Source organism: Plasmodium vivax, chromosome 8, assembly GCF_000002415.2.
Source record: "Plasmodium vivax chromosome 8, whole genome shotgun sequence".
Lineage (NCBI taxonomy): Eukaryota > Apicomplexa > Aconoidasida > Haemosporida > Plasmodiidae > Plasmodium > Plasmodium vivax.
The window spans coordinates 919,362-940,713 of record NC_009913.1 but is presented as its reverse complement, the minus strand read 5'-3'; the positions used below and the strand labels follow the sequence as shown (position 1 = coordinate 940,713).

The 21,352-nt window shown below is 49.4% G+C and overlaps 5 protein-coding genes across 5 annotated transcripts, besides 10 other annotated features; 3 read left to right on the top strand and 2 right to left on the bottom strand.

Annotated features, from left to right (window-relative positions):
- Positions 1–751: 751 nt before the first annotated feature.
- On the top strand, positions 752–1,645 carry PVX_095255 (elongation factor 1, putative; the record flags this gene model as incomplete). Its single annotated transcript, XM_001614467.1, has 3 exons — positions 752–879; positions 1,070–1,220; positions 1,454–1,645. 3 exons carry the CDS (start codon positions 752–754, stop codon positions 1,643–1,645), a joined length of 471 nt encoding a protein of 156 aa, XP_001614517.1.
- Positions 1,067–1,090: a microsatellite.
- Positions 1,646–3,196: 1,551 nt separating the features above from the next.
- Positions 3,197–3,216: a microsatellite.
- A 276-nt stretch (positions 3,217–3,492) lies between these two features.
- Positions 3,493–3,569: a microsatellite.
- Positions 3,570–3,758: 189 nt separating this feature from the next.
- Positions 3,759–12,141, top strand: PVX_095250 (ABC transporter, putative; the record flags this gene model as incomplete). Its single annotated transcript, XM_001614466.1, has 4 exons — positions 3,759–3,900; positions 4,039–4,141; positions 4,334–11,889; positions 12,029–12,141. 4 exons carry the CDS (start codon positions 3,759–3,761, stop codon positions 12,139–12,141), a joined length of 7,914 nt encoding a protein of 2,637 aa, XP_001614516.1.
- Positions 7,037–7,064: a microsatellite.
- Positions 10,023–10,051: a microsatellite.
- Positions 10,330–10,353: a microsatellite.
- A 390-nt stretch (positions 12,142–12,531) lies between the features above and the next one.
- PVX_095245 (hypothetical protein, conserved) lies at positions 12,532–13,929 on the bottom strand (the record flags this gene model as incomplete). The annotated part of the gene is made up of 1 exon (XM_001614465.1): positions 12,532–13,929. The coding sequence occupies one exon, from the start codon at positions 13,927–13,929 to the stop codon at positions 12,532–12,534; it is 1,398 nt and encodes a 465-aa protein (XP_001614515.1).
- Positions 13,930–14,889: 960 nt separating this feature from the next.
- Positions 14,890–16,145, bottom strand: PVX_095240 (hypothetical protein, conserved; the record flags this gene model as incomplete). Its single annotated transcript, XM_001614464.1, has 1 exon — positions 14,890–16,145. The coding sequence occupies exon 1, from the start codon at positions 15,781–15,783 to the stop codon at positions 14,890–14,892; it is 894 nt and encodes a 297-aa protein (XP_001614514.1). The 5' UTR covers positions 15,784–16,145.
- Positions 16,137–16,182: a microsatellite.
- A 391-nt stretch (positions 16,183–16,573) lies between these two features.
- Positions 16,574–16,612: a microsatellite.
- A 1,635-nt stretch (positions 16,613–18,247) lies between these two features.
- Positions 18,248–18,320: a microsatellite.
- A 29-nt stretch (positions 18,321–18,349) lies between these two features.
- On the top strand, positions 18,350–20,713 carry PVX_095235 (hypothetical protein, conserved). The gene is made up of 5 exons (XM_001614463.1): positions 18,350–18,980; positions 19,366–19,474; positions 19,660–19,722; positions 20,014–20,153; positions 20,296–20,713. The coding sequence occupies exons 1-5, from the start codon at positions 18,952–18,954 to the stop codon at positions 20,390–20,392; spliced, it is 438 nt and encodes a 145-aa protein (XP_001614513.1). The 5' UTR covers positions 18,350–18,951; the 3' UTR covers positions 20,393–20,713.
- Positions 18,445–18,479: a microsatellite.
- Positions 20,714–21,352: the final 639 nt, after the last annotated feature.

Sequence of the window (21,352 nt, the reverse complement as noted above, 5' to 3'; positions counted from 1 at the left end):
AATTTTTGAAGCCTTTTTGTGTGCAATTTTTTTTTTTTTTTTCGTGAAAAGCTAGCTGATTAATCCTAACCTTGTGCGATGGGATTAGTAACGCCCTTCCCAGTTTTTCAACAAATTTGAATTCAAAAAGGTAACTACTTGGAAGGGAAATAAATCCCCCGATGGCTTAATATAACAAAATGGGGGGAGAAAAAAAAAAGAGAATGTTTCAAAAGTGGGAAAACTCTCCCCAAATGTGAAAAAAAAAAATATGACTGTTCAGGTTAAAATGTGGACTTGAAATATAAAAAAAAAAGGATTGCCGGCCCCGCGCGCAGGTTGGCGGCTCCATATTTGAATCAACCACCGAACGTATAAGCGAGCACGTAAGAATGAGAAGTTGGGGGGGAAGTATTTCCTTGTGCGCATATCATTAAAGCATATGCTTATGCGCGAAAAGTGCCTTACGTGAGAAAAACACTTCGGCCGCATCAGGCACATGAAAATAATTTTACGAATAAAAGAAGCATTTTCCCTCGCCCTGTCATTTCGCCCATAGCACTTTCCCTTTTGCTCCACGAGGTTTAACCCCAACCGAAAGAAGCAGCGCTCTCCGCGTAAACCAATTTTATCGCTAGCTTAGCAAAACGTGCGCATCGAAAAAAAAATAAAACCGCCTGCTCATAATAGGCAAATTGGGAAAAGCGTCAAAAGTGAAAACCGAACAGGTTGAGAAAAAAAACATAAACAGAACAGAAAAGAGAAAAACAAAATGGCGAACACATACGACGAGTTGTACGTACCCCTCAGCTACTACCTTCTGCATAACGAAGGCAGTCAGGCGGGCACGGCTAGCGAGCAGCCGGGGAAAAAGCCAGGCAAGAAACCAGTCATCAACAAGTAAGGCGAAAATGGGCCCACTGGGAATAAACCAAGTGGAAGTGGAAGTGGATGGGCGCACATAGGGGGGACACCAGAGCAGCCACCTCCATGGCTAGCTCTGCATTGCTACGTGACACCCATGAGTACATACATATGCATGTATGTATGTGCCCCCACTCATGGCGCCGCCCCTCCCCCAATTCGGCAGGTCCTCCCTCATTATCGACATAAAGCCGTACGGAGAAGAAACCAACCTGGACGAAGTGTTAAAACTGGTGAAGGAAATCGAAATGGAGGGGCTGACCTGGGGAAAGGCGCACAAAAAGACGCCCTTTGCCTTTGGCCTCTTCAAGCTACAGGTAATGTGCGCTCAAAAGTGCACACGTTTAGCGTTGCCCCGTTTGGGGACCCCCCCAATGGATTCAATATGTTCGGTGCCCCATTTGTGCGCATAGCCGATTGGCGCGTATACGCTTATTATCCTAGTGGCGCGCACCAGCTGTATGAGCATTGACACGTTTGTTATGACCTCCACATGGCGGTCACCACATCGTGGTCATCTCCCCATGCGTACCTCGCCCCCCGCCCGCAGGTCTCCTGCGTCATCGTGGACGACTTGATAAACACAGACGAACTGATCGAGATGATAGAGAACGTGGGGCTAAGTGAGCAGGACGTTAAGAAGAAAAAGGAGCTTCAGGAATTGATGGAAGGCGAAGAGTTGGATGAGGAGGTCGAAGGACTCGTTCAGTCCGCCGAGATTATTTCCTTTAACAAGTTGTAACTCATTTTGCAGCCCGTCTGTGGCGAGTGGGCATGGGCCCCGTGCAGAGGTGCGCCCAGCGGAGGGGAGAAGCGGGTACACATATGTACATACACACGCGAGGAATTTGCCCACCTCCACACAAGGAAAGCCCCCCTGAGCGAAACCCCTCGGTGAGTTAATTCGCCATCCTTTTTCCACAATAGTGGGTCCAAATGGAACGAGGGAAATTTGCATGCAGGGAGTCGCGGGAGTTTACCACCCCCACGGGGAGAGTGCGTAAGTGTATACACATCGGTGTGTTTCGAAAGAGGTGTATAATTTCCCCCCAAGTGGCCCCCTCCACTGTGAACTACCAAAACAGCAGCTGCCTCCGCGCGAGGCACACTGGCCAGAGGTTTACACAGCCGGGTTCGAAGTGCCCACCTGAACGCATCAACCGTTTGGGAGCAACGCGTAGTCGTACATATAAAAAAGGCACGTAAAAAGGGAAAAAACATTCGCGTAAGTTGATCCTATGGCTGTGCATGGATAAAGGTATACATACATTTTGGCAGTCCCTTTGTTGGTTCGTCCGTTCGTCCGTTCATCCGTGCGACCGTTTCTTTTTTTTTTTTTTTTTTCAATTTGCATGTAAAACGTGAACCCCAAAATTGTGCGGAGAACAAAAGATGGGAAAAAAAAAAAAAAAAAAAAATAAAGAAGCAACCAAGCAACAGTGGTGTGATGGCAACGTCGGTAAAATTATTAATAAATATATCGTCGTGACAAGAAAATTAGCAACGGGCAGTGCATCGTAGCGTAGCATTGTGTTTTTTGGGGGGCGAAGGCGCCTTTCCCCGAACCCCGCAGTTCTGTATACCCCCCGCCCAGGTCGTTCTCATTCGCACCGTGGTTCGCCCCGTCGTTTGTTCCTTTCATTTGCGCCTCTTTCCTTTTACCGCTTTTTCTCCGGCGCTTCTCTCTCTCTTTTTTTTTTTTTTTTTTTTTTCTCACCGCATGCCGTTGTGCTAATTTTTTTTGGAAAATTAATTAAATTAATTGATGACCCTAATTTGAAAAAAAAAAAAAAAATCTTTTTAATCCTTTCCTTTGTGACTTTTTTTTTTTTTTATGTTAGTAAAGTGACTCTTCCGTTGCTTATTCGTCATTGACCCCGTGTTTGGTTCATTTCAGCTTAGCGATCCTAGCCTAGCCTAGATTACGTTATGTTATATTATACTGGGTTAGGTTAGGTGATCCTACTGTACGTTAGATTAGCTTACTACAACGTATTGTATTGTATTGTATTATATTACACTATATTAGTTTTTTTTTTTTTTTTTTTTTCTCCTTTTTTTTTAATGTACGAAGAGAGCCGTTCCCGTTGGAGCTGCTCAAATGAGTGCTTGTCAGCAGGGTTGGGCAGATATGCAGAAGCACACGCAGCGGTAGATGCATAGTCCACATAAACCTGCGCGTGCGAGTTTCCACCCTGATGTTGAGGAATCACATTGGATCTCCTCCAAGTGTTCTCTAAATCACCACATGTGCGTTGAGATTTCCCGCCTTGTATGACGATGAGTTTGCCTCTATTTATTTGCCTCGCTCGCGTTTGCCCCTTCTGCATGTAAGATGCGCGCATGCAGGAGAGTTTTCCTGTGTAGATGCACGCGTGCAGAAGTATGCTTCTGGGTAGATGTGTTCGTGTAGCTGTATGATTCTGCGTAGATGTGTGCGTGTTGCCGTATGATTCTGCGTAGATGTGTGCGTGTTGCCGTATGATTCTGCGTAGATGTGTGCGTGTTGCCGTATGATTCTGCGTAGATGTGTGCGTGTTGCCGTATGATTCTGCGTAGATGTGCGCGTGTAGCCGTAGACATATGAACTTATCGGCACACACGCGCGCCGCTCCCCTTGTGGTAGATTCTCCTCCCCTCGAAGTTTGCGCTACCTTGAAGCAATTGCACCTGTACGTACGCACCACGTTATGATGACTACCCCGTTTTTTCTCCCTACTGCTCACTTTTTTTTTTTTTTTTTTTTATTTCTCCCCATCTGCTTCTTCTTCTTCCTCCTCTTCTCTTCTGATACTACTCCCCAATTTCGATACTCCTAACCCCATTTGAGAATAACGACTGCGCGGCAAATTAGGATGAAGCTCCGTAAGCTATACGGCTTGGTCAAAAAGACGTACTATGAAAAGAGAAAGGATTTTGTTCTTTACTTTTTCTTTTTGTTGATCCCCTTTCTGTTAGTATCATTTCATTTGTTCCTTAGGAATATCAGCGACAAGTGTAAGGCATACGGGGAGCGCGGTGTTCCGTTTTACGCCCTCACCGTGGCACCTTTTCACCGCTTTACCCCTTCACCCTCCACCGCTTTACCCCTTCACCCTCCACCGCTTCACCCTCCACCGCCTCTCCTCACCGCAGACTCCCTCGAGATCTACAACAACTTCTCCGAAAATGATAAAATAGATTTGAACGACACCATCAGGCAGTACGTCTTATTTTTGAGCAACGAGCTGTGCTCCAGGTAGGCCGCGCGGAGAAGGAAAAGGAAAAGGAGAGAGAAAGGGAAAGCGAAAAGAGAAATGGCAAATGTGTCCAAACGGGGTGCTGTGGTGGGAGGAGACCGCTACACGCAAGCTGCTTCCCCAACCATGCCACTTCCACACCCCGCTTCCACACCCCGCTTCCTCACCCGTGCCACTTCTCCCCCCCGCAGAGAAATCGGCGAAGACGTGTACGTGAACCACATCTGCCTGACGCCGGACGACGAGCTCTCCAGGGCCTTCCTCGCCTACGCCAACCAAAACGACCTGAACATATTCCGGGTGTACAGCAGCGAGGAGGAGTGCCTGCAGAATTTGAAGTATGCCATTCAGCTTCGGGAGAGTGACTTGGCCAGCGGGAGCCAAAGATATGGCGGCGATAATAGAGGCGATAATCTAGGCGATGGCCGAGGGGAGGAGCTCTCCCCCTTAGTGCACTCCTTTAAAAACAATTTGAAACGGGGCAAGGCCATAACCCTGGAGGAGCTGTACCGAGATGTGCACCCAGAAAACGACTACGAGGTGCTGCTAAAGTTGCAGATTGATGAGGAGACCCTGAGAAAGGTCAAAAGCACGCAGCTGTACAGGTCCTTCATTAGGGATATAAAGAAGCTGAAGGACGAAAGTAGCCACAATGCCTTCTTCCAGGACGAGCGGAGAAAATTGTTTTTTTTTAATTTCGTGAAAAATAATTTGATCGAGACGAACAGAGCGTGCGGCTTGCTCGGCATTGAAAATGTAAGTCACCTGGGGCAGCAGAACCGGTTGCGCTTCTCCTACGTGTTGGGGCGGAAGCCCACCGGGCGCCCCGGCGGTGCCGCGGCCAAGGGGGGAAACGAAGCCAACGGGGCCAACGAGGCCAACGAGGCGAGTCACACGAACGAGACGACCACAGTTAAGCCGACTAGCGATGGTAAAGATAGCAGCAGAGAAAAAATAGTTAACAATAGCGGAATGGCCAAGCCCATTGGAGACACTCACCTGGGGATGCCGCTGCAAAAACAGAGAGACGTCATCACGAACGTGAGCTACAAAATCAGAGTGGGGGACTACGCGCTGCTGACGTCTAGCGAGAACTACTTCTTCAATGATATAAACATAAATCTGAAGCAGAATTTTGTGAATTTTAATACCGTGGACGATTTGTCCCTAAACGTGTATTTTAACGAGTGGTACTACAGCAGCTTCTTCATCGTTTTGGAGTATCACTTTAACTTGTTTATGCTCAGGTATAACGCGCAGCTGGGGAGGCATGCTTCGCCGCACTCCGCCACGGACGCGGCCGTACCGGCCACAGACACGGCTAGTCGGTCGCGTGGCTCACTCCACCTGAACGACTTCTTCCTGCTGAAGATGCCCATGAGGAGCATGAAGATTAACGCCTTCGACACATTCGAAAAGAACATTTTCCGCGTGGTGATGTTCCTGTGCGTCTGCCTCTTCATCGTGAACATCTGTTTTGACATTAACAAAGAGAGGAAGGTCAGCATGGAGAATTTCCTCTTCTGTTTGAAGATAAATAAATACTATTATTACTTTTCCTGGCTCCTCTTCTACTTCATCGTTTTGTTTTTCTATAACATCCTCTTCACTTACGTCATACATGTATACATTTTTAAAAAAATGGTAAATTTTTTTATTCTCTTTTTTTACATGTACATGTTCATAGTGAGCAGTTTACTTTTCACTGTCATTTGCATGCACTTCTCCGACAATAGTGCAATAAATTACATTGCTTCTTTTTTAATTTTTTTTTTATTTTCATCTTTCCGTTTGATTATTCACTCTGGAGTTGGAGACGTGCTCTCCTTCTTCGTCTTGCTAATCCCTCATGCGTCTTTCTGCTTGGCGCTGGATTTCATTTTCATTTTAATTAAAAATGGCATTCAGATTGGCTACCCCGAGATGTTTATTAAATTCGAGAATATTTGCTTAATGCACCTTCTGCTGTACTCCGTTTTGTCCTTCGCCCTTTTGACGTGCATCCTGACCTACATGATACACCACCGGAACAGGCACCAGGGGAAGCTCTACCTCCGGGGGGGGGGTGCCCCGCAAATGTGTAGCAGTGGAAGAAGAGGGGGAAGCGGAAGAAGAGGGGGAAGCGGAAGAAGAGGGAGAAGAGAAAGAAGAGGAAGAAGTGGGCCAATAGATCGAAGCGGGTCGAGCGGGTGCAGCCAGGCGGACTGCTTCATGCTGGAGCTGACCGACGGCGCCCCCGAGGAGAAGCGGCAGAAGTGTCAGACGCGGCCGACGTGGCCGACGCGGCGGAGCCCAACTGGTGAAGCACAACGGCCGATTCGGAAGCGGCTGGCGCCTCTGCGCGCCGCGGACCCCCCCTCGGACTGCTACCTAGTCATCAAGAACGTCAACAAGACGTACGGCCGAAAGGACGTGCTGAAAAACGTTTCGCTTACCCTGAGGAGCAACCGGATATTTGTCCTGTTGGGGGAAAACGGCTCGGGGAAGTCCACCCTCATCAACATCATAACGGGGATGATCACGAAGGACGCCGGGGAAATACACTTCATCAGGGGGGGGGGAAGTGGCCAAGGCGTTAGCGGCGATTGCAGCGGCGGCCATCACGTCAGCTCCCATCGCGGCAGCACCCCTCGCGTGATCGCGCGCGGACGCCCCAGGGGAGCCGCCCCCCTCCGAAAACTCCTGGGAAGAAGAACCCGCCAAAGCAACCACGAAATAGAAATCAGCTACTGCAGCCAAAACGTAATCCTCTACGAAAACCTCACCTTCTACGAAACCATCGTCATATTCCTCCTCTACTACAATAAGGATGTAGAGACTTATTTGAAGAAAAAAAGGACTCGAAAAATAATGAACGATTTGGATCTAGCAAAGTACCTCAACCATAAAATTAAGAACCTCATTGATGATGTAAAGAAAAAGATTTCCATTTTCATTTGCTTCCTGGTCAAGAGAGACGTGTACATTTTGGACGAGCCCTTCATCGCTCTAGACATTAAGACCAAGACCAAGCTCTTTAAATTTTTTGAGAAAATTAAAAAGAACAACATCATTTTTATTTGCACCCATGACATATACGAGGCCAATAACTTCGCCAACGACATCGCCGTCATCAAGAGCGGGCAGGTCATCTTCAACGGGACGAAGCGGCAGTTCCGGGGGCTCATCGACTACAAGTTCGTTTTGAATGTGCGCTTTGGGGGGGGGGCCCTGCAAAGTGGAGGTAGTCATAGTAGCAGTAACGTTGGCGACAGTCCAAATGGAGGTAGCCAAAACAGTAGTGGCAACCCTGAGAGCAACCTGTTCGACTTCCTAACCGACCCCGGCGCGCCCAGCAACCCCCCGGAGACGATCAAGCAGGACATCATCCACCTGGTGAAAAGCGTGCGGGAAGAAAACAAAACGTGCTTCATCTTCTTCAACTCCACTCACGTGTACTGCACATATAAGATAAGCGAGACGGAGTCGCTGAAGAAGCTGCTCTACGTGCTAAAGCGATTCAGACACATCCTCACATACGAGCTAAAGACAATCGACATTTACTACACGTATATTTATATTTACACTTACCATGAAAAGAAGAACCTTTTGAAGAACGTCCAAGATAGGGACCTTAGAAATTTGATCAAAATGGATCCTCTCTTTTATCTTTTTTTTGACAACGTTAGGTATTTTAATGAGTTGAATAGCAAGTTGGCCATCTCGGCTCCTCCCCCCGGGGGTGGTGGTGGGTCTGGCCCCCCCGATTGGGGCTATCTGTGGGGTATCCTGGTTAGGGGGGGGAGAGCCACTGGTGAAGAAGGGGCGGAGAAGAAGGGGCAGGAGCCAAACTGCACCCCTAACATGGGGAAACCCCACCTGGCCGAGCCGCTGACCGCTCGGCTGGCCAACTTCCTCTCCACGTACGTCAGGCCCACCCTCTCCCTAAAGCTGAAGAAGGACCTCTGCAACACCAGCTTCTACTGGTACAAATTCCTCGTGCCAATTTTCCTCCTCTCCTTCGGCCTCCTCATAATAAAGTGCGTCTCCCTCTTCGGAAAAATAGAAAACATAGAGCTGGATTACTCCACCATTTCGTCAAATCATTTGAAGACCAGCACGCTGAACTACTACATTATATATACCTCTGAGGTGGGCCCCGATGGGGGACGGCCAAGCAGCACAGATGGGAAGGTCACCTCCAAATGGGTCAGTCAGTGGAAGGGAAGAAAGTGGAAAAGCAAAGCGGTAGTACCAATGAAACAGATGGAGAATCACCCCCCAGGGATAAATCAAAATTGGAGAGACAACCAGGCCCACCTTCCAACCGACTCCTTCAACTTCTATAACAGCACGATCAACTCCCTGTTGGAGAGGTACTGCATAAACGAGAAGATTAACTACATCGACGAATTGATAAACGAGGACAATCTGTATGAACATGTTCATAATTATTTGGAGAGGAGGTCCACTCAGCAGAAAGACATTTCCCTGGGCACGTACATATTTCAGATTAACGAGAAGCAGACCAAGCAGGGAGACCTGGACTACAGAACAGATGTGGATGTCAGCGTGAATCTCTTTTGCAACTACACCTCTATACATTCCTATGCCTACTACACCAACTCGGCTTTCAACATTTTGGCGGAGTTTCAGAGCGGGATGCAGCACCGAGGTGGAGGGAGCCCCCAATGGGCAGACAATACGAAATCACACCCATCTACCGCTACACCTACCGCTACACCTACCGCTACACCTACCGCTACTCCTACCGCTACACCTACCGCTACTCCTACCGCTACTCCTACCGCTACTCCTACCGCTACACCGCCCCCCCCCGCGCGGAAGAACCAAATCGACGTGATCAACGAGCCGTTCCCCATCAAATTCCACGAGTACTTCCTGCGCGACTTCTACATCAACATGTACGTCTTCCTCTCCATCGTCATCTTCTTCTGCGTCTTCTTCGAAAAGCTGCGCAACGAAATAGACCACAGAAAGGTGTTTCAAAAATTTAACGTCCACAAATATGTGCATTATTTGCAGATCCTGCTGCTGGAGTATATGTATTATTTAATTTATATCCTCCTCCTCTTTTTTATTCTCTACGTATTTCAGTACCGCGAATTCGTTCTTCCGTCTTTTTTTCTCTTTTTGATGCTCTACGGGTTTAACACCTTCCTGTCTATCTCCCTCTTCTCCTCTCTCTACCTGCACAGTTACATCCTCTTCGTCTTTGTTAATTTTATTTTCTGTGGAATCATTAGCATTGTCATTTACGTCTTGGTCATCCTCTCATATGCCTACAACAATGAAGTGTTGATGAACCTATCGCACGTCTTCGTTTGCATTTTTCGCATCCTGGATTCTTTCTCTCTTTCCCATGTGCTCAACATCAGAAGTTTATGCCTGAACATGAGACGTCACATGCAGCAAATTGACGAAGAGCTAATCAGGGACACCTCCAGGAGCTACTTCCAACAGGGGACACACACAGGGCACTTGCACGGAAGCTATCCAGACGGTGTATCCCCACGTGGGGCAGGAGACACATTATTGGGTGCAGTGCGCACATCGGATGCGTTGAAGGGATTTTGCAGTGACTCCAACTCGTTCTTTAACACCACGGGGGATTTTCTCTTCCTCATCGTGAACTGCGCGCTGTACCTGCTGGTGCTCTTTTACAAGTTGTACTGCCTCAACCGGGGTGCGAGCAGAGAGACTGTGGATGAAACGGAGAGAAAATATAATAATGAATTGCCGAGTGAAAACCCAACTGAGCAGCGAAGTGACCTACAGAGCAGCACCAACGGGGAATCGAGTGACGGCGCGGGAAGGCCCCACTCCAAGCAGAAGTACTCCTTTGCAGTGAGACACTTTTACCTTACTAACAGAGAGTACAAGAGGGACGAACGGGTAGAAAAGAAGGGCCTCTCCAAGCTGCTCACCTACGCAAGCAGGGTTTTACGATTGCCCCAGAGAACCGTCGCCACAGACACGTACAGGAGATTCAGCGAGGAGCTATCTGAGGAGGACACCAAAGAGACTTCCGCAATGCCCAATGGGAATGGCAAAGAAGCACCAGCAAGAGAGGAGGGATCATCCGATGAGGGAAGCCACAGCGGGGGAAGCGGCTCAGAGGGGAGCAGCCACCCCCCCCACCAGCAACACCCCCGCGGAGGCCATCACGCAGACCAAAAGTACATCCTCAAGGACATCAACGTGAAAATGAGGCCCTACAAGATATACACCTTCTCCTCCATCTTTAACAACGACCTGAATGTGCTCTACTTTTTCAAGCTCTTCTTCGCCAGGGGGTCAGCGGGGTGGAGGGACGAACGCACTACGGATTGGCACACCAATGGGCACACCAATGGGCACACCAATGGCCACACAGACGAACGCACTACGGATTGCCACACTGACGAACGCACGAAGGACGAGCGCGACTACAAAATCGCCCTCATCCCCAACATGACCATCTACGAGCACGTGAAGGTCATCCTGACGTACAAGAACATCTCCCTCAGCAACGCGGAGCTCCTCTACGTTATCCACCTCCTCATGCTCACCGTCAACCTGCGCTGCGACCTGCACATAAACTGCAACCAACTCAGTGGCGGGATGAAGAAGAAGGTGGAGCTCATCATCAACCTCCTTCGAAACGACCGCATTATTTTCCTCTACAAGCTGAATGACAATATAGATTTCTGCTCGCAGATTTACATAAACCTCATTTTGAGGAACGTCCTGTTGGTGAACGAGCGGGGAGAGGGCGGCGGCAAGGGGGGACACCAACTTGGTATAACTCCTGACAGCCAAGTGAACCGCCAACTTGGTCTGACCCCCCCTGACGGGGGAGAGAACCTCCCGCGAGAGGACCAAACGGAGTGCCCCATATCGTCGAACATCCAAAGCGTCAACGAAGGCATAATCAACGCATTCATAAAGGAGAACATTTTGAAGATAAAATTTGCCCCGACCAACTTTGTGATTTACACGCATATATACACGGACATCTTTTACTACGACTACTTGTACCTGTTTAACCAGAACGAAATTACCTATGCGAACTACACGAAGAACATGATGAGGAGCTTCCAGAGCTACTACTCCTTCCAGTTGAAGCTGAAGGGCATCGACCAGGCCAAGATAAGCGAGTACATACGGGTTTTCTTCTGCACGAACAAGCGCGCGTGCGTTCGCTTCTGCAGGGTGGTGAGGGCGCTCGACGAGCGGGGCAGCGGCGGTAGCGGTAGCGGCAGTGGTAGCGGCAGCCGTGGCAGAGAGCGCAGCAGAGACCGAATCAGCAACCGAACCAGCAACCGCAGCGACACGGACGAGCGGCGCAGCCGGGGCGCCGTCCCCCTCGTCGAGCAGAACGCCAAAAGAAACGCGCTCAACCTGCGCAACCTCTTCTGCATTTTCAAAATCGTCAAGAGGAGCAAAGACAACAGCCTCCTGCCCCTCCGCCCGAGCAAAAAAAAAAAAAATAACCTACTCATGAGCCTCTCCAAGCTCCACCGAGTCCTCCTCAACCTCATAATGGACAAGTCCTCCCACGTCAACCAGTACCTCAACAGAAATAAATACATCTCCCTCTTTCTCCTTTTCAAATTTGCCATTTGTGAGTTAGCCTACCAGAATATACAGCAGTTCCTGCAGAGCTGTAAGTCGGTGAAGAGGGTCTACTCCGAGGTCACTGCCTCCAGCCAGTGCCTCTTCATTTTGAAGGTCCCCGACAACAGGCACTTCTTCAAGTTGCTGGGTAGGTTCCCCAGGGTGCATTAGCGTGCATTAGCGTGAATTAGCGGCGTGTTAGCGGAGCTGCAGCGGAGTTGTCTTTTTAGCGCTTCTTTTTTGTGCCCATTTTTACCGCCCCCTTTTTACCGCTTCCCCCCCCGCAGAAATCAAGCAGCGGATCAAATTCGACGACAAGGAGATACAAGTGCAGCAGGTGGACATGAACAACTTGAACGCGAACGATATTTTCCTCCTCCTGTTTAAGAAGCTCCTGTGAGGGGGGCGCTCTGGAGGGAAGCTCCCTAAAGAGGCCGCTTTGATGGAGCCCTCCCCGTGTTAGCTAGTGCGAGGTAGTGTTCCTCCCTCCCTGCGCACCTCTCCACTTTACTTCTTTCCTCCCGCTCATCATAGCGCTGGCTACTTGTTTTAGAGTTTTTTTTTTTTTTTTTCCGTGTCTAACTTCATTTTTGTAAAAAAAAAAAAAAAAAAAAAAAACTCGCACATGCGCATATCTGCGCGTGGCTCCACTTGTCATATGTAAATAACCCCTCCATGTAAGGCTACCCCCCTTGTTCGTGCAGTGTGATCATGCCGGACGGGGGGCAAACACCATGGGGGTGGCATTTTCTCCCCAGGGGAGCGCAGCCGAAAGCGCAGTCTATACCGCTCACCCCGCGTAATCCCTCCTAATATCGCCTCCCCCCTCCAATTTATGACATACCCTCTCAACTGCACCATTCACCGCCTCCACCTCGCGCAACATCAAGTCGACGCCCAGCTCGCTGTGCAGCAGCCGCTTGTACAGCGCCAACACCTGCTCGTTTTGTGGCGTCAGATTTATGCGAAAGAGCTTATCCACAAACGTGGCGGGGTCTTCTTCGCGAGGGACCCCCTTGGTGAGAGACTCAACATGGGAACAAAAAATGTCAAGCGACTTCCCCTTTTTCAAATTTGCCAAGTACTGCCTACATTTCTTCATTTCTATCTTTTGTAAATAAATATAATTTAAAATCCGCTTCCCCATATTTTCACTCATACATAGGTTTAGGAACATGGCAATGGATAGTAGAGTGTGCCCAGCGCTTTGCCCTTTGTCTGCACCTCCCTTTTCATGGGAACACCCTTCTGTTAGCAGCCATTCGTACTGCTCCACTTTGGCTTGCAGCTGCTGCAGCATCGTGTGTAGGTTTCGCTTCCTAAGGGAGATATACCCCTCATGGTGCGCCGTTTCTTCATCTCTTTCGTCCAGTTGGCAATCTAGAAGGACGTAACTGTTTTTTATTCCCTGTTCGTGTTGCTCCTCCCCCCCGGAGGTAACGTCGCCCCTCTTTAGGTGTCCATCCAACTGGCCCTGCCCTCCCAAACGGGGGTCGGGTGCTCCTACTGAGGTTGTTAGCTCATCAACATGGTTACGCAGCTGAGCAAAGTTTAAAAGCAGCTCTGTCACGTCATCAGGTGGGCAGCCATGTTTCCCATCCCTCACGTCATCAGGTGGGCAGCCATGTTTCCCATCCCTCACGTCATCAGGTGGGCAGTCATGTTTACCATCCCGCATGTCAATTTTCCTCCTAATGGTGCTCCTTACCTCTGCGATGGCGTGCCTTATCTGGTCGATTCTCTCGAGGATGTCCTCTCCGCCATCCTGCCCAGAGGGAAATACCCAAAGATTATCCCCATCACATCCTTTCCTACTCCTGCTTCTCCCCTTCACCACTAACCGTTTTAGTTTTTCCACCCCCCCAATGGTTTGCCCCCCATCACTGTCTTCCCCTTGAAGGTTAATCTCCTTCCCTACAAACTTCTTAAATGACGTAACCGCGTCTATCCCTTTGTGCACAACTCCCGACTTGGTCTTCTCATCCCTCCAGTGCTTCACATGATTCTCCTCGACCAGCACGATGCAGCCTCCACTGTTTTTTTTCCCATCCCATATGAAGGTATCGAAATTTTGTTCCTGCGCGTACTTGGCAAATTTGCTCTGTTCATATGCCGCTTGCAGTTCTTCGTGGACTTCCTTTTGGTAGGTGCCAATTTCGAGCTTCTCCTTCCTCTCCCTGAGGGTCATTTTGGCGATGTGTGGGTAGGTGGATGTGTGCGGGAGGCTTATAGTTCAGGGCTGCGTAAAAATGCAAGGGAAAAATCTGAGCAACTGTTTTTCCCCTACGTGAGGCAGCCCCCACAGGGATGAATGAGCGTCCAGTAGGGGGGAGCAAAACGAGCCTCGCGTGTGCGCCGTTATGCGGCAGTGACCATCTTCGATCGTGCGCTGTTCGCCCAGTTGGCACGCTCGCGGTTGCCTGCTAAGCGGTGGACAGAGAACTGGCTACTAACGCTGCTAACGCTGCTAAGACGGCACTCGCAAATGAAAGAAGAGGCACGTCCATTTTAACCGCTAACGTGTGGCATCGTGAGAAATGTTTTACGCTCCCTTTAGAGGGAAAAAAAAAAAACCTTTTCGTTTTTTTTGCGACTTCCCCACGCGGCGAACGCCCAACGGTGTGCAGAACTGCGCGGCGGATTAGCTCCGTCCCTTTCGAGCAACGCAAGTGAGCTACGCACATGCCGCGTGTGCGTTATGGCCACTTCTTCTCCTGCTGCTGCTTTTTTTTTTTTTTTTTTTTGCGTGGCTGCTCGTTCATTCACTTTTATTAACTGGGCAACGAATCGGTCTGCCAGTGGGCGGTCAAATTGAAACAAAATAATTTTTTTCCTACTCACTTGGTAGACAAAGTAACTATACAAATGACGAAAAAAGGGGGCACTACAACTACACGGGGGGTGCAAAGGCGGTCTTGGGGATGGAGAGGCGAGGGCTACTCGTTCAGAGCAACGCGCGGCCTCCACCGTTTTTGCTGACCGGGTCAGGTGAATTTTAACCGCGCAAAAGGTAAGCGTAAAAATAAACGCGCAAATAAACGTACAAATAAAGGCGCAAATAAATGCACAAATAAATGCCCAAATAAACACACATATACGTACGAGTGAACGTAAAAACCGCCTCCCCGCGGCTGCTACGCGAGGCCCCTCACTTCAGGGGCGCCAGGAAGTTAACGCGAATGGCCCACACCTCGTCGGTGACTTCGTCGCGTACCACCTCGCACAAGTAGTTAACAACGCAGTCCGAGCTGGACAGGCAAACACAGCCAATGGGCATGCCCATAAAATCGACCACAGCGACGGAAGACGTCATCGTTAAATTGCAAATCTGATCAAACCAAGGATACAGATCGTTCATATTTTGGTTAAATAAAATGTCCAGCTGTTCCCTACTGCTGATGTTCTTCATCCCGTGCTTTTGAAACAGCAGGTCAGCGCTGTTCTTTATTGAGTCAATGCAAAACAGGCCAGCCTGCCCACTTTCGATGGTTAAAACGTTTGTAAAATAATTTTCCAGAGGGAGAAGTTCACTCCTATCGTTATGAAAGTTCGCCACTTTCTCATTTTTGGAATCCCCATCAACAGTGCTGCTACACTTGTCTGTTGGACCCACTCCTGGGTGACCCTCACTTGGCTCCATCCGTTCCCAGTGTAGCTTATCTACCTCTTCCACGGTTAAATATTGGTGCATATAATTTGTATTATTAAAACATACGAATGAGAGGACCATTTCGTTTCTTATATTATTATACGTGTTCTTATCGTTCCTATTTGCTGCGTCCGTTTCGGTTTCTTGCTTGGCCGTCTTCTTCAAATGCGCCTGGCTGTTCTCTCGAATGGCAAAGGATGACCATAGCCCCGGCTTTGCATTTTTAAAGTAAATCCCATTTAGCCTCTCCCTCGGCAGCAGTTCCTCCTTTCCACTTAGGTAACTGTTGCAGTAATTCGTCATGGCGCAGTTTAGGTAGAGGGGGTCTATTAGCAGCAACTCGTTCATCTGGGTGATGAAGCACCCCGCGTCCACCAACTCGGCGTTCGCCATGGTTCACTTGTGCTTCAGGCTGCCGGTGTTGCGTGGCATGTGCCGCAAGGGACGTGTGGGACGGGGAATGACCTTTTTCCCGTGTGGTGACAAGGTAGAAAAGATGCTAGCCTTGTTGAGGAGATAAACCGGTGCGTTCATCAAGGGGGGGAAGATCCTTCACACGGGAGGGTGGCAGCTTCGCAACCCCTATGGGGAAAAAAAAACATACCGTGAGGGTCCCCCCTTAAAAAAAAAAATGTCCACTCACTGGATCTGCTTTACTTTGGTGCAAACAACAATGGCTTGTAAAACCCTCTTGGCAGATTTAATTCTGCTCGATGGGAAAAAGAGGAGGTAAAGGGGAAAGCGATTTGGCGTGCAGCATGAACGTACGAATAGGGTGAAAAAAAAAAAAAATGCACTTCGGCTCTGCGCAAAAGTGCCTCCTCCACTTGCAGTCGAGCAGAGCAAGTAGCTCCTCATTCGGCAGCGACCGCGTGCGCATGGGAGCGCGCGAAGATGCACATTGTACATACATAGGTGCATAGGAGCATACGTGTATAATCGGCTAAGCGCATAAGCACATACGCACATACGTGCTTGCGTCAGGCCGGAGTTGCGCGGGCGGAGCGACGGACGGCTGACCTCGTTGCAGCCCCCCCGACAGTTATTTGTCAAGCGGACCTCTTCTTGCACGTCCGCAGGTCGCGGCGAGGCCTTTTTACACCCCGCGGATGCTCGACAGGTGAAGTCATTTCGCAGCGTCACTTTGCTGGGAAACTTCTTTATGAGGGGGCCCCCACCATTGAGGTGGCATCCCGCCTTGGAGCTGTCCGGGCGAGAGGCGACGTTGCCCTTTTGCGCGGAATGAACGTACGAATAGGGTAAAAAAAAAAAAAAAAACTCCGAGTAAACCCCACGGAAAAGACACCCCCCCTTCTCATGTTGCAGCTAAACAAAATAGGCGCATTATCGTTCGTCCATTTAAGCGTACATATACACATGTGCGGAAACCGCTGCTGAGAGGGGTACCGCTCAGCTCAGAAAGAGGCAGAAGAGGGGGAGGACATCAGATTGTTCTATGCGATGCCGTGGAAAAAACCCTACGAAGTTTTTCTATTCAAATATAAGCGTACCATAAAGGAAAGCCACAGTGGTGATATAGAGATACATGGAGTGTTTTCCCCCAGATCATATGCAACCCAATGGTGTTCACAAGTTAGCAACCCACTGAGGAGGAACTCCCCCAAGTTGCTCTGCAGTTGATCATTTTTATTACCATTTAAAAAGTAGTCCCATTTTTGTGGCATGTGTGTGTGTCACTTCCCCATTAGGGGAGAAGCATTTCCTGTGTGTTCATCTCAAATCGATTCTGCTCTGCAAAGAGGAGCCCGAGTCCCACTCGGCAGTACCTTTCAAACGTACCTCACAGCTTATGCCATTTTGGGAGTTTTCCCATCAGGTTAACTCCTTTTTTGGGGGGAGGCTGCCCCACAGGATATGTGCCTCCCTGACCTTTTGGCTCACCTCACTGTAGTGCCTCGTAAGCAGACAATCGGGTGGCTCTCTCACCTATGCGCCTGCCTGTTCAGGCCACTTTACATTTGAAAAAGAACCAGCCTTATGGGGATGTCAAAATGGTGGAGGCTATTTCATAAACAAAAAAGTGATGTAAAAAAAAAAGGGAAATCAAGACGAACTCCCGTTCTACGTAAAAGACTTTTTCCTTTGCCCCCCTCCCTCCTGGTGGCACCATCCACACAGTGATCAGTTCTTTCCTTTTTCGTAAAGGCATACACTTCCCCAGGGGAAGTATCCACAGAGATGCGCAGCACGTTTATTGGCTCGCGCGACTGCAAAATGTGCTCATCTCTAATCCAATCATTGTGATGGTGTTGGCAACATCGAACCACTCACACGTTGGAGGAAGCGGCCAAGGGGAGGGGGGTGACGAATTTAAGCACCCGGTTAGTACGACACCCAGTGCGCTTGCGATGAATGAGTGCGAGCAGTGCGGTGTGGGGGGGCGGCTAAGATGAGGTACGATGAGCAATGTTAAACGAGGGGGGGCACACCCCACCTTCCCCCCTCCCAATGGAAAGGACTAACACATAAAGGGGAGAAAGCAAAGGGACCCATTTGGGAGCACATCTAACCTGATGGACGCCGACATGTAACGCGTCTGTGCATGAGGGGCTAACCATTTGGGAGTGCCTGTGAGTGCCTGTGAGTATCCCTGCCAGTCACTGAGCTGTGCGCTGTGGGGGGAAGGAATGTCTTACAGTGTGTACAGCGTATGGAGGGGTGTCCCCCCCGCAGGAAGGGCACCAAATAGGTGATGAGTGATGCGGCTTCCTCAGAGGGGGGGGATGGGATAATAACCCCGCCCATAACCCTTCTTTTTAACTTATCCCCGCGGTGAGAAGCGGCCATACCGAGGTACCGCAAAAATAGCGACGCCGCACAAACGTTTGCTTCGTAAACAAATTAAAAACACGTCAGCATCTATGTCACATTCGCTTCTTCCCCCCGTTTGCTAATTTTTTTTTTTTTTTTTTTTTTTTTTTTCGTACATACGCTGTACGCGTAAAAACGATGAACCTGAAGGGGGCTCGAGCAGTCAGTCACCGGATAAACGTATGCACTGCCACACTTCCATCCATTTTGCAAGCCGTAAAAAATTTGCATTCCTCATGTACCCACTGTGCTACGTCCTCTTAAGAGTGACATATAATACATACGCGTCCCACGTTACTTGCCTGCAAGAGATTGCTTCATCCCGTCGAACTTTTTTTTTGTGCGTTTGAATTGGAAGAAGATTGCTGCAGCGTTTTTTCTCCCAAGTGCGTCCCTCTACATGGGCACATACGCATATATACAGTGACGTACACAGTCATAAGCATACCCTCACATGTACACTCTTATGCATACACTCTTATGCATACACTCACATGCATACGCACGTGCATATGCTTCCCCACCCATGTGACCTTGGCCAAGTGACTGAGGAGCCATACGCCAGTCCCCCCCTTCCACACGTCACGCTCGCGAGTTACTGCTGACATGCACGCATGTACACCTACATGCACAAGGGGAGCATGCCATTTTCCCGTTTCTCCTAATTTCGTTTAAGACCTTCGAGTAGACCCGCCCAGCAGGAAAGAACATGAAACAAAAAGACAAAGGATGAAAAAGAAAATCGACAAAACGGTTACGTAAGGGAGGAGGGGTAGTGCCATTTGGGGAGTTCCATTTGGGGAGTTCCATTTGGGGAGTGCCATTTGGGGAGTGCCATTTGGGGAGTGCCATTTGGGGAGTTCCATGCGGGGAGTTCCATTTGGGGAGTGCCATTTGGGGAGTGCCATTTGGGGAGTGCCATTTGGAGAGCGCCATTTGGGGAGTGCCATTTGGGGAGTGCCATTTGGAGAGCGCCATTTGGGGAGTGCCATTTGGGGAGTGCCATTTGGAGAGTGCACCATCACGCTTATGTAGACTGGAGAGGCGGTGTACACCAACGTGAGTAGTCCCACTTACATTTTGCTCAACTTTTGCGCAAATATTTCTTCCCCCTTTTTTTCTCCTTTCGCCTGACTTGTTCAGAAAAAAAACCATATCATGGGATGAAGTCACCATTAATGAACAAGACAAGGAAAGAGGCTCGAGGATGAAAATCCTGGAGCCGAACACGCCCTTTAATTTCATTTTGATGGTACGGCGCGTGCGCCCCGTCGTTCTTCATTCGGCGTAACTTCGTTGCGTATGCACATGTAGCGAATTTTGGAGCAACGTTTTGTAAATTCGAACGGTGTACATTGGAGAGGCTTCGTCATAAGTCCGCCACCTGGTCACTTCCCACTCCATAGCGTCCTCTTAAAACGGCCAACTTTCACGCAGGATAGCGCTTCGGAAGATGAAGCCTCCAAGTTCGGAGACTCAAAGGGACAAGGCGAAGTGCAGGTGAGGGTTTTACCCACAGCGGAATGCTGAGAGGGTGGAGGTGGACACATCACTGCACTCTCCTCTGCTTCTTTTGGAAATGTTAGCGGCTTGACGTGGCCGCATTTTTTTTTTTTTTTTTTTACCCTTTTGACTGATCCATTTGGGTGAACGGCTCGGTGAATGGTTGGGCAAGTAACCACGTCGTATTCGCGTCTGCATTGCGTCATCATCTCGTTCGTTTTGCCTCCTCCTTCACCACCCCCGCTCGCGCTGCCCCTCGCGCTGCCCCTCGCGCTGCCCCTCCCTCAGCAAAACAACATCGCGGACGACCTGATAGACAAGCTGAACCAGCTGGTGGAGAAGCAGGAGAGCAAAGCCGTCGCCAACATTGACTTTAAGGAGAAGCGCAAGAAGCACTACAACGAGTACAAGATGCTGCAGAAGTTGAGGTAGCGCTGCGCCGTTCGAGAGATTTTGCGGCGTCCTTGCGGCGTTTGAGCGTCTTTGCGAGCAAGCCAACGTGCCCACAACGTGCACACACGCTTACCGTCACACCTGCACACGCGCGCCTGCCCCCTTTCCTGCTCACAGAAAGTCCGGAACGTTCGACGAAATCGACGAAGAGTATAAGCTTGAAGAACATGACTCGGGCGGGGAGCATCCGCACCTCCAGGAACTGGAAGAGTAGACGGGGGGAGTGGCCAAGCGGTGAAGCTGCTAATCGGTGAAGCTGCTAATCGGCGAAGTTGCCAAATGGGAGGGGTGACACCCCCCACCTCCACAGCCACGCAGAATGGGCAGACAAAACCGTGCCTTCAAAAAAAAAAAAAACAATTTCAGCGTGTCACGTGTGCCCCCCCCCGAACTGGGTATGTGTGCCTCCTCGCTGAAGAAACGCCAAACACACAGTTGTGTGTAATGTTTTTAAATTTTTTGAAATTATAAAAATTTACCCCTGTCATTTCTGGCAGCTTCTGCCCGTATGGCAATTTTCCTCTGCATTTTATTAAACAAAAAAAGAAAAAAAAAACACTCCCCTGGATAATTAATTTTTTAAATGTATCAGCCATTGCACTGATTATTAAATACCTGGCATAGACGTGTGCCCGTTTCTAGATTTCCCCATTTGCAATTTGTTTGCCAAAAAGAACGCCCTGAAGGGGTACCCCTCCCTGTGTGGGGGGTACACAACGCTGTTATTTATTCCCCATCGTGATGGGTATATAGATAGCTAAGTCTCCCTCACATGGGGAATTACCAACCCTTTTTGCGAAAAGAAAGAGAATCGGTGGGGGTGTCTTTGTATCCCCTCTGCGCCGCTCCCTTAGCGCCCTCCAACTGTCAACACATTGCCGTATAGTGAGGGGAAGTCTTATTGGGTTAAACGCTGCACCTCGCCTGGATTAGCGGCGTCGCTGCAGCACTACAGCGCTGCTTCGTTGAACCCTCCAGTTTGTCCCCTCGCCTGAACTTTCAAATTGCCACATCGTACAGGTTAAAAAAAAAAAGTTGACGAAATTTCCTTTGCCTGTTAGGAATATGTTTTTCCTTTGAGCGTTCGCCAGAGTGGGAGGGCTAACATGGGCCAAAAAAAAAAAAAAAAAAAAAAAAAAGAAGCAGCTGCCGTGGCAAACAGTCCCCACTGCAG